The 14479-nt window shown below is 45.6% G+C and overlaps 1 protein-coding gene across 1 annotated transcript; it reads right to left on the bottom strand.

Moving 5' to 3' along the window:
• Positions 1-619: 619 nt before the first annotated feature.
• LOC307221467 (IgGFc-binding protein-like) lies at positions 620-14161 on the bottom strand. The gene is made up of 9 exons (XM_079985902.1): positions 13509-14161; positions 11471-12060; positions 10043-10610; positions 8737-9341; positions 7074-7647; positions 6075-6274; positions 4990-5370; positions 3540-3828; positions 620-1964 (listed from the first exon to the last, which is right to left on the bottom strand). Exons 1-9 carry the CDS (start codon positions 14047-14049, stop codon positions 1939-1941), a joined length of 3774 nt encoding a protein of 1257 aa, XP_079842028.1. The 5' UTR covers positions 14050-14161; the 3' UTR covers positions 620-1938.
• Positions 14162-14479: the final 318 nt, after the last annotated feature.

The following is a 14479-nucleotide window of genomic DNA, read 5'->3' as shown; positions in this document are numbered from 1 at the left end:
TTATCTTGTCCCCAGTTTCCCCCCTGCCACAGCTGACAATAAAAATGTGATACTGTGACCAGAGGGCCTCCATCTTTCCCTGTACCTGAGACCACCTAGTTTCGTTTGCTGTGGAGCCACATGAACGGGCGTGTTGTGGGCACAGAAGAGATAATGTCCCGCTCATTTCAGTTTGTATGAACATGTTGTTTGGAAGAGTGTAATGCAGCACAAAACCCAAAGTAACATAAAACCCTAAGAAAATTTATTTTTATTTAACAAAGTTTTTATACACTGCTTGATTGTAGTAGAACCTCTAAGCAATTTACAAGAAATATTAAAATTATCAATAAAACCATTTGAAAACAACGAAAACAGTTAAAGATAATTAAAATATATAGTAAAAAAGATTAAAACATGTCAACATATTTTTGTCTGGATAGGCTTGTGAAGGGGCCTGCCTGTTTTCAATAGGCAGAGAATAAGTGTAGTCCTTGCCACACTAAAAGGTGAATTTCAGCATCTGTAACAGTGCAAGTTCCAGTGGTCAAATGGGCATATATGGGGTAAGGTGATCTTGCAAATAAACTAGTCTCAAGCCATTAAGGGTTTTTACATACTACTAGTAACCTTGAACTTGGCCCAGTAACAAATTGGCAACCACTAAAAATCTCTGAGCAGAGGTTTTATATGCTGACAGGGTCTCACTCAGGATCGAGAGTGGTCACTTCGTGATGGGAGTTGTACTACAAAACATCTAGAGGGCACCAGGTTGACAAAGGCTGGTCTACAGCCTACAGGTCTGAGCTACATCTAGGTGACATGGGCAAATTGTGGAAGGGCAGTGCTGGCACAAAGCCTGAGGCTTTAAGTGTTGATCAAGATTGGAGGAAGGAGAAAAATGAAAAAGTTGGAGGCAGTATTAGCAACCACCCACCATTTGAATGGTTGTCATGTTTTACATACTGGCCATGAGGAACAGCATCACCAAAATATGATTATAAGGTCAATTTTTGCCTCTTTCTTCACCCCCAGTCCTGTGGGAGTCTTCTTATGAGGCGATTTATTTGTTTATTCAACACATTTTTTCTATTGCTTTTCTATTTCCAAAACAGCTTACAGAAACAATGAATTGGGGTTATTTACTCCCTCTCACTAAATACTTTTCCAAACATGACTACCAGTTCTTGTCTAGCAATCCTACTTGTTGCACATACACTCCAAACCAGGAAAACCTGGGCAGTTGCTGATGGACTACGTCCTTGTGGAAGTAATAGCACTGACCCAAATTCCAGCTACAACCATCGAGGCCTGGTGGTACTCTCAGTACTTCTTTGACCAGCACTGTAGCCCAGGTAGCTGTGTAAAATCATTATTTTGCCAAAAAGCTATCAAGATGGACTCACACAAATGCAAGACCTTTACCAAAAGCTTTTTATTGATTTGTCTGTTAGATTCAACTCGGTCTGGGTCAAGACATTGCTGTGAAACGCCCGTTGCCATGCCCCAAAGACAGCTGTAGCCTTGAACCAAGAAAGACTTTGCTGTGTACCTGGGGAGCAGCTATCACACATCAGATTGGAATGTGTTGTACTGTTTGGCAGAGGGACCCCTCTATGTATGCTATGTGACACTTTGAGTCAAATGTGAATAAACTAGTGAAACAAACTGAAAACATCAAACAATGCAAATTCAAGGAAGCAGAGGCTAGCTAGTGACCGAACTTATGTACAATATCTGTGGGGCTGAAGCTCAGCATTTCTGAGCTGGTGAACCCAATCTGCTTTGCTGCAGGGAAGCACATTTATTTAACAGCAAGAGGTGTTCCGTTGTGCTTGGGAGACCAGCTGCCTGTCCTATCCCTGGGATTTAGCCAGGGAGAAGCTGTTTCCGTCACGATACCAGTCCAGATATTGCCTCAGAGGGGTTGGCATCCAAAAGTGATCTCGATTCTAGGTTTCAGTAGGAGTGGATTTTAAAACGAGCTAAAAATATAAGGGAATAACAGAGCATTCAGTGCCTTGTATATCAAACAACAGTATTCCAAATCCCTTGCGGGAGTATACCCATACTTGGACATGCATCATGGTGGGCAATTCCAAACTGTGTATAGGCGTTGTTCTTAACAGGAGACACTAAAGAGCCATTGCTAAAGATGAATAAATCTGTCAAGGCTTGCCCACACTTCTACTCGTGTCATAAAATTGCTGTTTTTGAGCTATTTTAAGGGGAAATCAGGGAAATCAGCACTGCCAACATGGGCTGCCATACGTCTGGAATTTCTCGAACATTTAGTTGATTTCTGCCTGGACGCTGCTGATGAATGCAGTATTCTGGATATGTCTGGGAAATTCTGGACATATGGTAACCCTATTTCTAGGCATGGGTCAGAGTAGATTTCCCCTTGGCCTGTTCCTGCATACAAAACATTCTTTCTACCACAGAGCTACAATGGTGAAGAAGCACTTTTATATCATTCTTCCCCAATCTGGTGCCCTCCAGATTCTTTGGACAACAACTCTAGGCAGCCCCAGCCAGGATGACCAATGGTCAGGCTGTAGTCCAGACCACTTGGAGAGCACCAGGGTGCGAAAGTCTGCTGGCTCTCAAGCAGTGCCATGGAAGTCTTCGTTTAGACTGAGTCTTGCTTCTAGGGAAAAACATATTGTGGAGAGGGGGAAGAAAGGAAGGGTGTGAAGAGAAGAAAGCAAGAAAAGAGTTAAAAGGAAGCAAAGATGAAATAATGGAAGAAAGAAAAGAGGAGGAAAGAAGAGCAGAAATCATAGATAGAGAAAGGGAAATAAGTTTACCTTAACACCCGGGACGCAGGTGGCGCTGTGGGTTAAAGCCACAGCGCCTAGGGCTTGCCGATCGAAAGGTCGGCGGTTCGAATCCCTGCGGCGGGGTGCGCTCCCACTGCTCAGTCCCAGCGCCTGCCAACCTAGCAGTTCGAAAGCACCTCCGGGTGCAAGTAGATAAATAGGGACCGCTTACCAGCGAGAAGGTAAACGGTGTTTCCGTGTGCGGCTCTGGCTCTGGCCAGAGCAGCGATGTCACGCTGGCCACGTGACCCGGAAGTGTCTTCGGACAGCGCTGGCCCCTGGCCTCTTAAGTGAGATGGGCGCACAACCCCAGAGTCTGTCAAGACTGGCCCGTACGGGCAGGGGTACCTTTACCTTTACCTTTAACACCCTCAAGCATGAGCTACAATCTGACACACACCCCTCAATGGCAATGTGTTTACAGTTGAGGCCCAGTCTTCCATGATCAATAGGCCCCAATAAACTGTTCGTTCTTCTCCTTCTTCCTCCATGCTTGGGTCATGGGGTGCAACCTTGAGATGCTCAACAGAGCAGCATAAATAGCATCAGTAGAAACCTACTTTCTTAAACAACCAAGTATCCAGTTGCCATCATTTATGTCCCAGTTGCTTTTTTTTTGGGGGGGGGGAGATTGCACCCTTGCCCATTGACTTAAGCAGTGGGGATCATTAAATAGATTAGTGAAATAAGACATGCAAGCATTGGGGAAAAATTGATTAAGTTTCTGTCCTTACATACCATTTTGCATAGCTGTCGTGACTCGCCAGTGGCTAATGACCTCTGTAATGGTGTGCGCAACTCTACCATTGGGTAACCGCAAGTCATCTGCACCATTCCCATTGAAGTTTCCACAGGCTCCGAATACTTTGTTGGCCAGTTCACCACTGATGGCCACTGTCAGGTCTCCTCTGGTGCTATAGAGAACCCGCACACCTGATCTGTGTGCCACTGTCACCAAGTCCTGAGCCAGGCTTATCGATACTTCCTTTGAGGGCTGGACTGGAAGATGCACTGGGTGACCATTAACCTATAACATGTAAACCAGCTGGTCATTTAGAACTACTACAGATGATAAAGACAAAACAAGGAGAACAACAATATAACTTTCGAAGATGTGTGGTTGCTAGAGAGATATAGCTTCTGCTAAACTCACTGTTCTTCCCCATGATATGACCATGACCTACCCCTTAAGCCTCTGCATTGGATCCTGCAAGCTGCATCAATTTCAAGCTTTTGTCACAAAACTTCTAAAGCTCATGGCCTTAGACTACCACCCCTCCCTCCATTTTCTGTATCATACATCTAGCACATTTGCTAAGGAACATTTCCAGAAATGTATGTGAATACATACATACCCATATATTTTGAAACTCTTATCAAAATTCCTTTCATTTTCCTTTGAATTTGTATAGAAGTTTCTCTTGAGAGGACCTTCGAGTTCAACTTGAGTTTCAACTACGCCATTGCCTATGACTCAGAAGTGTATCTATTCGCTTGCTCACTCTTTCTCTGACACACACACACTGAATTATGTCACTAGCCCATAAGAAAACTACTGATAGTCTTCTATATCCCTGGGCATTTTGTTTGAGCAAAACTACCCTTAAATTTGTTGATTCAGTGGCAATTCTTAACATCTTTGTTTCTTTCTCTGATCTCTGTGCCCCTGCAATTCTATGCTCTACATTTTTCAATGCATTTACCTCTCCAGAGTTTTCATATAACACTTTCCTATGTCAGACTAGTCTCATCCAGCCAGCATCTCTATTGCCAACTGACTGTGTGATGAGTGCTGAATGTGTGATGTGTGTATTTATGTGGGTGGGTATGGTGCATGCATGTGTGAAAGTGTAGAGTGGCTCCACCTATTGTCAGTTATTGCTTTTCCCGCTATTGGCTTTGGCCCTGCCCACTTCTGGCATGAATCCTATGGAAGGCTGGTCGAAGAGAATTAAGCCCACCCTTATAAAGTGTCTATTGCAACTGTATACACTAATTTAATGCTCATTAGTTACAGCATTCCAGGGCAGATAGATAAAAAGGATGACAAGTTAGTGGGAAGAGTGGGTGGTGAGATGGTGGTGTGTTGATTGGGAAGAAAGCTTTTGTGGAAATAAGAAGTGGATACTGAAAGGTATAATGGCTGATAGAATATGAGTTCTGTCAACTTCCATTCTTTACTTCTTACCGTAACTGAGCTGTCCTGCTTCACCAGCACAATAAGCTTGTGGAAATAGATTGTGACAGTGACCACAAGGGGTGTGGGGCATGCGGGACATTTCTGCAGCTGAGTCACCACCCGGAACCAAGATGTAGACTTGGCATTGATGAGTGCGGAAATCTCATAGGACCCTACAGGGGGAACCTTTCCGGAGACCCCATCGTAAGTTGTGAAGATGTGCCCCTGGGAAATGGTGCAATGGCCCTCTTGCCGGATACAAGTCCACTTGGCATTACTCAGGACACAGGTTTGTCCAGCTGCACATGGTAGAGGTGTGCACACGACCCGACCTTGACGATGGCAGGTACACTGCTCCCTGCAGTTGGCTGTGATCACCTTCACTCCAACCTGCCAATAAAAACACGGTTAGGAGCTGTGTTGAAAGCAGGTGACTCTTGCATTTTGCCATATTTGAAATCATATAATGTATGGTGAGTTTACGTGGTATCTTCCATATGTTATCATCACAGTTCTGCTGACCCAACTGCAAATTTGTGTGTGTGAGTAAAAATAGAAAAAAAAATAGTTGGTGCCTCCTAATTTCCAGTGGGAGCATATTTAAAAACATGAATGCCACCACACTGAAAGCTCTGCCTAACAAACTTCAGGGGCGTGTGACACCCACAAATGTGCTTCTGGAACCTACACCACTCCCATTTCTGCCTCTACAACATTATTTCTTCCCGTTGCTCCATAAACATCCCAGCTAGCCTTCTGCTTCCTGTTGGAGCAAAACCCTTCTTCAGGTGCTATTTCCCCTTGTGCAGAAGAATTCTTAACAAGAACAATCTGTGAGTGTGCAGCTGGGGTTATGCCTCTGTTTGTAAGTGTGCGTGTTAAAGTTCTTCTCCTTCTCTCTCCTTCTCTCTCTCTCTCTCTCTCTCTCTCTCTCTCTCTCTCACACACACACACACACACATCTCTTCCTGATCTTTCTAGAGAAACCACAGCCCGACTGAACAAAATGCCTTTAAATTCAAGCATTCCAGTTTAGCCAGCTTGTGTATTGGGATAACAAGTTCTTGTTCTTTCAGAAAGTGCTTGTCACTTGCCTTAAACCATGTGCCCTGGTGAAAGCACCGACATTGACTAATAGGCACACAATGATACCCAGCCATAAAGTAACCCTTTTTGCACTGGCAGCCTTCGGCACAGTTGCTCGAGCACTTGGTGATGCCGACTGCTTCTCTGCAACCTCTGGGGCAAGCTCTGACACAGATATCGTAGTGACTGTTGACTGGGCACTTCATAGCTGCAAGAAAGATGGGGGGAAATTAAGTTACTATATGTAAGGGGAAGATGAGGTGGATTAGGAACATAGGGAGCTAGGATACTGAGTCAGTTCAGACCATTTTGTCCATTTAGCTCAGTATTTTCTGCACCATGGATAAGAAATCACCATCCCACATGCCAAACTTGGTCAATCAAGGGTACAAATTTGAACTGGACTCAGCTACCTCACACCTGACAACATATGGGGGGCCAGATGGAGAATAGGAATTGGTCAATCTCACAGTTTTGTTTATTCCCAGTTCCTTGATTTTCCCATCATAAGTTCAGGTCTCCACCTTTCCATGTCACTTTTTTTCTTTTTTAAAAGTCATTGGGAAAACTCAACAACATTTTAATATGATTCCCCCCCCCCCGCCAAAATGCACAATTTTGTATGCAGTTTTGCCTAACATGCACATTTTTGCAAAGTGATTTCACCTAATATAAAACATCTGTGAATTATTTCCCCCTAATAACGGTATATGAACTTTTACGCACACTTTACTCTAGTATATGCACTTATGTACACTGGGTTGCAGCACTGCATTTGGAAAATTACCATTGTTTTGCAAAGTACGATTTGGGATGTTACATGCTGCCGCTTCCATCACCAAACCCAGAGTATGAGCAGACAAGTTGGTAATACCTCTTCTTGGATGTATAGTTGAGATTGTTAATAGACACTAGTGTGCACAGATCAAGAAGGATGCTGGCAGAGATTGTGAAAGTGGGGTTAGGTGCCCGTGGCCTTAGAAAGCTAGTTTTATAGGAGGACTTACGGCAGAATGCTGCTGTCCTCCAAGGCTTGATCTTGACGCCTGCAGCTTGACAGGCAGTGACGTAGGCATGGATAGCCCGGCAGAGGATAACAGTGTTCCCTCTTGCTTTGCAGAGGTCATGCACGCAATTGTTGTAGAAGTCTGCAGGGTTGATGGTGGAAAAGCAGGCACTGAAAGGCCCATATGGGGCTTGAAGTATGCCACATTGACTGCTGTGTACATAGCTGGCCTTCCGGCTCTCTCTGCATGCACCACATACTGAAGCGGCACAATCATCTGCGCAGACAGCAGTGGGGACGTCCACTCTCCAAGCAGCTGCAAAGACTTGGACGCTTGAGGCTGGGTGGCCAGTGGGCAGGAAGAGGTCATCATTGGATCTGCCATTATAATTACCACACAGGCCACAGGTCTGGCCCTGATAGGATTCAGGTACTCTGACAACAAGATGGTAGAGCTGGTCAAAAGAGACGAATAAGCCAAAGTCTGTCCGAATCACAATGTTGTCACCATGGTAGTATGCCCACATACCATCACTTACCAACCGGAAAGGTAAGTAGGTGGTCGCACCATTGACCTGTGGCAGTGGAAAATTAGTGAGAATCAGGCAGACAGACAGTTTAAGACAATGGCCACTCCTCTGATGTGTCCAAACCAACATCTGATGTAGTTTCACCTTTTGCCCTTGTTTACTGGTCTGTTTTCTACATATGTTCCTTATATGTGCAAACCTAGCATTAGCATGTAGCATCCCTGAACACTAGGATCTCCATATTGCAAGCAGGGCCCATCACTGTTTGACACCTGCCCTGGACCCCTTGTGCCGGATGGCTTGGAGCCACCATTTTAGATTTCCTGTAATGTCAAGGACTTACTCTGTGGTCAAAGCAGAAAATTTTAAAAAAGTGTTGCTAAGCTGCCCAAACACCAGGGCTATCTTAAGCATATGTGGCGCCAGGGTGCAAAGATCCACCCAGCACCCCCCCCCCCCGGTTGCCCAGTCCCCGGCCGGCCACCTCAGCGTCTCACTGGCTTGGTCGCCCCCGAACTCACGGCACAGAGACCACAGCAGAAGAGACCGGACTCTTGGCTGGTGCCCCTGGGAGCCTGGCACCTGGGTGCCCCGCACCCCTAGCACCTATGGGTAATACAGCCCTGCCAAACACTGATTGTAGTGCTGCTGCTGCTGCTGCCAGCTTTGGCCACAGGGACTCACTAATGAAGTAGGGGGCCCACCTGAAGAGACTTTCCCAAGGCCTCCCCCAAACCTAGATCTAGCCTTGCTAACATGACTATTGTATATTGATTGTTGCCCACCAGCCACACATCAGTTCTACTGTGCTCATCTCGAACATAGGAAGCTGTCTTATATTGAATCAGACCATTGGTTCATCTAGCTCAGTATTGTCTACACTGACTGGCAGGAACCTTCCAGGGTTTCTCAGAGGCTTCTGCCAGCCCCAGATGTTGGGGATTGAACCTGGAACCTTTTTCATACAAGGCAGATGCTCTGCACTGAGCTACAGCCCATCCCGACTCCATCACTACCCATAGCTATATCATTACACAACCTCATTGCTGCAACCATTCATCCTATTTATTCAACCCCTCATGTCTTTTGAGCAAGCAACCATGTTCCATTGCTCTCCATTTCACAAAGGCTTACCAGGACAATGCCTCTCTTTTCCCGCAAGATGGAGATGGTGTTTTGATAAGCTGTGACTGACACGACCTTTGTCACAGAGATCTTGCCCCTGGACCTCCTCTCATTCTCCACGTTGACAGAGAAGGGCTGAAGGGAGGTCTTCTGCATGCAGCTCCTAGCCAGAGTGTAGGTGCAGTTGCTCTGGAGGTCAAATGTAGTGCCATCAAAAGTGAGATAGTGTGGGTCACCAGCCACATGACAAGAGCCACTCCTCTTGGGGGCAAGTGAGTGGCACTTCTGGACACCTTCCACCACACGACATTCCTCATTAGGACCACAGGAGGAACGGTGGCAGTCCATGATGCCACCTACTTGGCATACACATCGCTCCTTGCAGAATCCATTGAGATAGAAAGAGTCACCCGCCTTGTAGTAGAAGCCTTGGTGGACACAGCCACACTGGGAGATGGGAACACACTGGTCGCCACTCAGAACATAACCTTCATTGCATTCACATCCCTCGTGGCATCTAGTAGTGCACGCTACTGGGTTAAAGAGGCTGAGACATGTCACTGGGCAATTGCTGGTGCAGACTTTATAGTGGCTGTTTGCGCTGCATTTAGGAGCTGGAGAGAGACAGGAAGACATTATTGACCTGGTTGAACCCCACTTAGTCTGGCGTCTTCTCCTAATCCCCCCAACCTAAAATGTAAGTGTAGGAAGAGATACTAATTTCAGACATTTCCAAATCTTGTTTCTAACTCCTGACTCTAGGAATAAGTGCATAAGCTGAATCAGATCAAAATGTCCATCCAATTCAACATCCTATTTTCCACAAAGCCCAACCAGATTCTTCTGAGAAGTCCACAAGAAGAGGATGAAGAAACTGGTTTTCCCATCAGGCTCTCCAGCAACTGCTACCCAGATTTATATGAACTCTGAAACCTGGAGGTCGCCTATAGCTATCATGACTATAGCTATCATTGATGATGAACATAACATATTACAATGTATTTATATACCACTTTTCATTCCACAGATAGTTGTCAAATCCCCATTGTGTGTATGCAAGTGGCAATCACCACAATCTGTAGCAACAAGTTCCACATATTGTGAACATAGGCTCTTCCTCTTATTTGTCCTGAATCACCTGCCAATCAGTGTGGACGACCTCAAGCTCTAAGTACTAAGAAAGGGAAAAGCTTTCTATCCACTTTCTCCATCAAATAAAATAATCTTGAAAATTGGCCTGGGAGTTTATGTACTCATCATTCCTTGGCAGGAACTGGGGGTTCACTTTCTGCAAGGTTATTGCCCATGAACTTACTACAGAAACTGGCAGATCTCCACTCATAGACCCTGGTGCCATATGCTTGGCAAGCTGCGGCATAGGAGGAGATGATGTGACAGACGGCATTTTTATTGGTCTTGTTGGAGCAAAAGTCAAAGACACAGTCTTTGAAATATGATTGAGGTGGCACCTTGCTGTGGCACTCCCTGAAAGGGCCACGCATGTCCAGCAGGAGGCCACATTCCTTGCTCGTCTTCTGTGAGTGTTCAATGTTCACAAGGTCTGCACAGGCCTCCTTCTCCTTCTCAATGCACCCTGGGATGTCCCGAACTTTCCAGCTTCGGCCAAAGTCCCCTGGGTTGGTTGTCAGAACTTGGCTGTGTTGCAGAGTCATGTCATCATTTGCCCGCCCATTGAAATTGCCACACAAGCCACACACGTCACCCCTGTAGGCTCCTGGTACCATGAGACGGATATTGTTAGTCCCATCAAATGCGACAGTTAAACCAAAATCAGTCGTGATCACAATATCCCAGCCGTGGCGGTAGAGGGCAACTTTGTTGTATTCAATGTTGTAGGGCAGGTGGACCAACAATCCATTCAACTGGAAAAGGTAGGTGAGGCAGGGAGAAAGAAAGAGAGAAAAGAATTTAGAGATGTTGTATAAAGCAGATGTGGGACAACACATGCTTTTCAGGGAAAAGGTCTTGCCTTCACTCAAATGGACCAGGTAGCAGTAGGTGATGGGAAAGACTCTGCCTGCCAATCACTGTCTCAGAGCCACTGCCAGTCTAAGTAAACAGTAATGTGCTAGATAAACTTTCCCCAACTGGATGCTGTCCAGATGTTTTGGGCTATAACACTCATCAGTCCTAACCACCACAGCAAATAAATGAACACATAGTTGGACCACCTGTAGGTATTCAACTTGCAAGTCAAGATATTTGGGAACAAAAGAACACAAGAACAGCCCTGTTGGATGAGGACAATGGTCCATCTGGTTCATTATTCTAGTTCCCAGATGCCCCTGGGAAGCCTACAGGCAGGATACAAGTGCAACAGGGCTACTCTTCTCACTTGCACTTCCAAGCAACTGGTATTCAGAGGCATTCTGTCTCTTAAGAGTGGAGGTAGAACATAGTCATCATGACTGGTAACCATTGATAGCTTTGTTCATGTATGCTACCTTGGATTCCATTATGGAAGAAAGTGGATATAAAAGAAAGGAAACAAAGAAGCAAATACATAAATGAAAATGGTGAGTTGTGCCTAGCCCTAGGAGAAGATACTATGGAGACAGAAGAACTTTAAAAGCTCCACATCAATACATAATTGTGAATAAACCATCCTGTTTGGGTTGCTTGCTCCTTTCATACTGAATAATCAACCTCAGAAATAAGAAGTGATTGATAAATCCAAGAAATTGCATGAGTTCTAGCAGAAGGGCAGAAGAAGTGCACTCACCAAGACTTTACTATGGCTGACTGTGATTGTAAAACCATAGACTTTGATCTCAATGGCTTTGGTGGCAGGATAATCCTTGTGTCCCTTCCTTTCATGCCGAACCAGGACTTGAAACTGGGTCAGGTTTGCTCTCTTGTGGCAGATTTCAACCAGGCGATAAACACAGGTCCCGTAGAAGTCATAGCGCAACCCATCAAAGGTGACGTAATGCAACTGTCCCACAGCAGTGCAGGTCCCATAGTAGGTGGGGTAGCACTTTCTCATGCCATTGACAACATGGCACCCTTCCATCTCCCTGCAACGGGACTCATGGCAGATCACTTTTTTATCTTGCGCCCTGCACAAGCAATGCTGATGGCACTGCTGGTCACCCCAGAACTGCTCATTGGGTGCATAGAGACGACCATGGTAGGCGCAGCCGCACCGGTTTTTGGGAATACACTTGCCACTATCCAGCACGTAGCCAGCCTTGCATTGGCAGGTCTCCACACAGGGCAGGTGACACTGCTTTGGAGCATCAGGGTTGGTGCAGGTGGCAGGACATGCTGAGCCACAGGGCATGTATTGACTGTAGTCAGGGCAAGACATGGCTGCAGAAAGGAAAGAAGAAGAAGAAGAGTTTGGATTTGATATCCCGCCTTTCACTCCCTTTAAGGAGTCTCAAAGTGGCTAACATTCTCCTTTCCCTTCCTCCCCCACAACAAACACTCTGTGAGGTGAGTGGGGCTGAGAGACTTCAAAGAAGTGTGACTAGCCCAAGGTTACCCAGCAGCTGCATGTGGAGGAGAGGAGACGCGAACCCGGTTCCCCAGATTACGAGACTACCGCTCTTAACCACTACACCACACTGGCAGAGGTGAGCACATCCACTGTTCTTACATAAAGCCCTATGCTTGATAGTAACATTTCATCTAATACATTAAGGTTCTAAATCAGGGTTCTCCTATCAGCTGGCAAGGCCAATGGCTAGGGGTCATGGGAGCTGTAGTTCAAGAACACCTGAAGGGACATAGGTTTTCCATCCTTGCTGTAAGCTTATCTATCAAACTAAAGTAGCCATTTCCCCCCACAAGGTGGTTCAGGATTATTGAACTGCGGGAGAGCCTTTTAGCTAAATAGCAGGGTCAAATCTTTTTTATTTTATTTTATGATAGTGTATTCCTGAATACACTTACTTAATATATGCCCATATATGTGCACAGTATTTCAGTATTTTAGTTATGAAACACATTCCCTTCTGGAACCACAGGTTGCATTACTGCAATGGGTCTATGCAGGCTGAATTTGAGGTTAGTCTGGAAGCTTTAGCAAGTGCAAACTGTGGCAGTTCAATTGCTCACTTGGGCAGGATATTACCACCATGTTATGATGCAGCTGAAAGAATTGCACTGGCTGCCAATTAATACTGGGCTAAGTTCAAGGACTAGCTTACTTAGACCAGTGTTTCCCAACCTTGGGTCTCCAGCTGTTTTTGCACTACAACTCCCATCATCCCTAGCTAGCAAGACCAGTGGTCAGGAATGATGCGAACTGTAGTCCAAAAGCAGCTGGAGACCCAGGGTTGGGAAACACTGACTTAGACGATCATCTCATCCCTTATATACCCAACTGATCACAGCACTCTCCAGGAGAGCATTTCCTGCAGACATCATCTTATCAGGAGGACTATTCTGTCCAATATAGTAATTAGTCCTTTAGTGTCATAGCACCTACCCTTGGGAACTCCCTCCTATTAAATATTAAACAGGCACCACCTGTGTTATCTTTTGATTCCTAGTGAACACCTTTCTCTTTGCACAAGCCTTTTAAGCAGAGATCGTTCCCAGTCTGCATCTGTGTTGGAAACTTTCTTATATATTTTAGATGTTTTAATGACTTTATCTTTTGTGCGTTTGCTTCCCTAGACTCCTTTGGGAGGAAGTGCAGGATACGTATTTCACACGTAAATAATAAATACTACAGTACGACCCTCATCTAGGTGCCCATAATTGCATAAGTAGCTCAATCCCTCTCTCCATGAATGCTCTGCAGTACTCACGGCAGCCGGCATGTTTTCTCCAGGCAGATATCACTGCCCCTTCTCTTTGGCAGGCATCAGCGTAAGTCTTCAGTGCTTGGCATAATATCTGCTTGTAGCCCTCAAAGGCACACAAATCAATCACACAGTCGTTCAAATAGGGCTTGGGGTCAATCAAGGCATGGCAATGTCGGAACGGGCCACCTCTGTGCTTAGTAAGCAGGCCGCAATAAGTCTCCGCTCTGTATCTGGTCGCCATCTCTGGAGAACAGCGCCAGCATTTGCCATGGCAGCCATGACTGCATTGGCTATCACCATCTTCCACCTTCCAGCTCCTGCCAAACTCCACAGGATCGGTGGCAAAGCCTCCCAAAGATGTCATAAAGTCATCATTGGGGTCCCCGTTGTAGTTGCCACAGAGGCCGCAGATATGGCTCCGAAAGGCTGGAGTGACCTTCACCACTAGGTAATAGTTCCAGTCATAGTAAACTTTCAGACCAAATGATGTTTCCACAACCAGTTGGCCTCCTCTGTGGTATAAGGAGAGCTTCCCATCATGCATGCTTATGGGCAGGCGGGAGCGTACTTGGTTGACCTGGAAGCGGCAAAGGCAGATAAAAGAATGTTTTTCTTTAGTCAAGATTATATACACATACTCTGCAAATTAATTGAAGTGACACAGCAGCATTCCCTCACCCGATGCCCTCCAGCTTTTTGGGACTCCAATTCCCATCTGCCCCAGCCAGTGTGGCCAATGGTGAGTGACGATGGGTGTTGGAGTCCCAACAACTTCTGGAGGAATCCAGGTTTGCAAAGGCTGTGATGAAGCAAAACGCCAACATTTCTAGTGAGGTCAAACTTCTCTTTCAGGAAGTTTCTATTTAAAGAAGCAACTTTAGTTGTGATGCTGACTAATAAAGTAGAATCATTTGTGATCATGTGACTTCCAGGTGACGTGAAACAAGATTTTTAAAAGAAAGTCCCTTGCGTAT

Source organism: Podarcis cretensis, assembly GCF_951804945.1.
Source record: "Podarcis cretensis genome assembly, chromosome: 8".
NCBI classification, from domain to species: domain Eukaryota; kingdom Metazoa; phylum Chordata; class Lepidosauria; order Squamata; family Lacertidae; genus Podarcis; species Podarcis cretensis.
The sequence above is the reverse complement of the archived record's forward strand: the minus strand, read 5'-3'. Positions and strand labels throughout refer to the sequence as shown.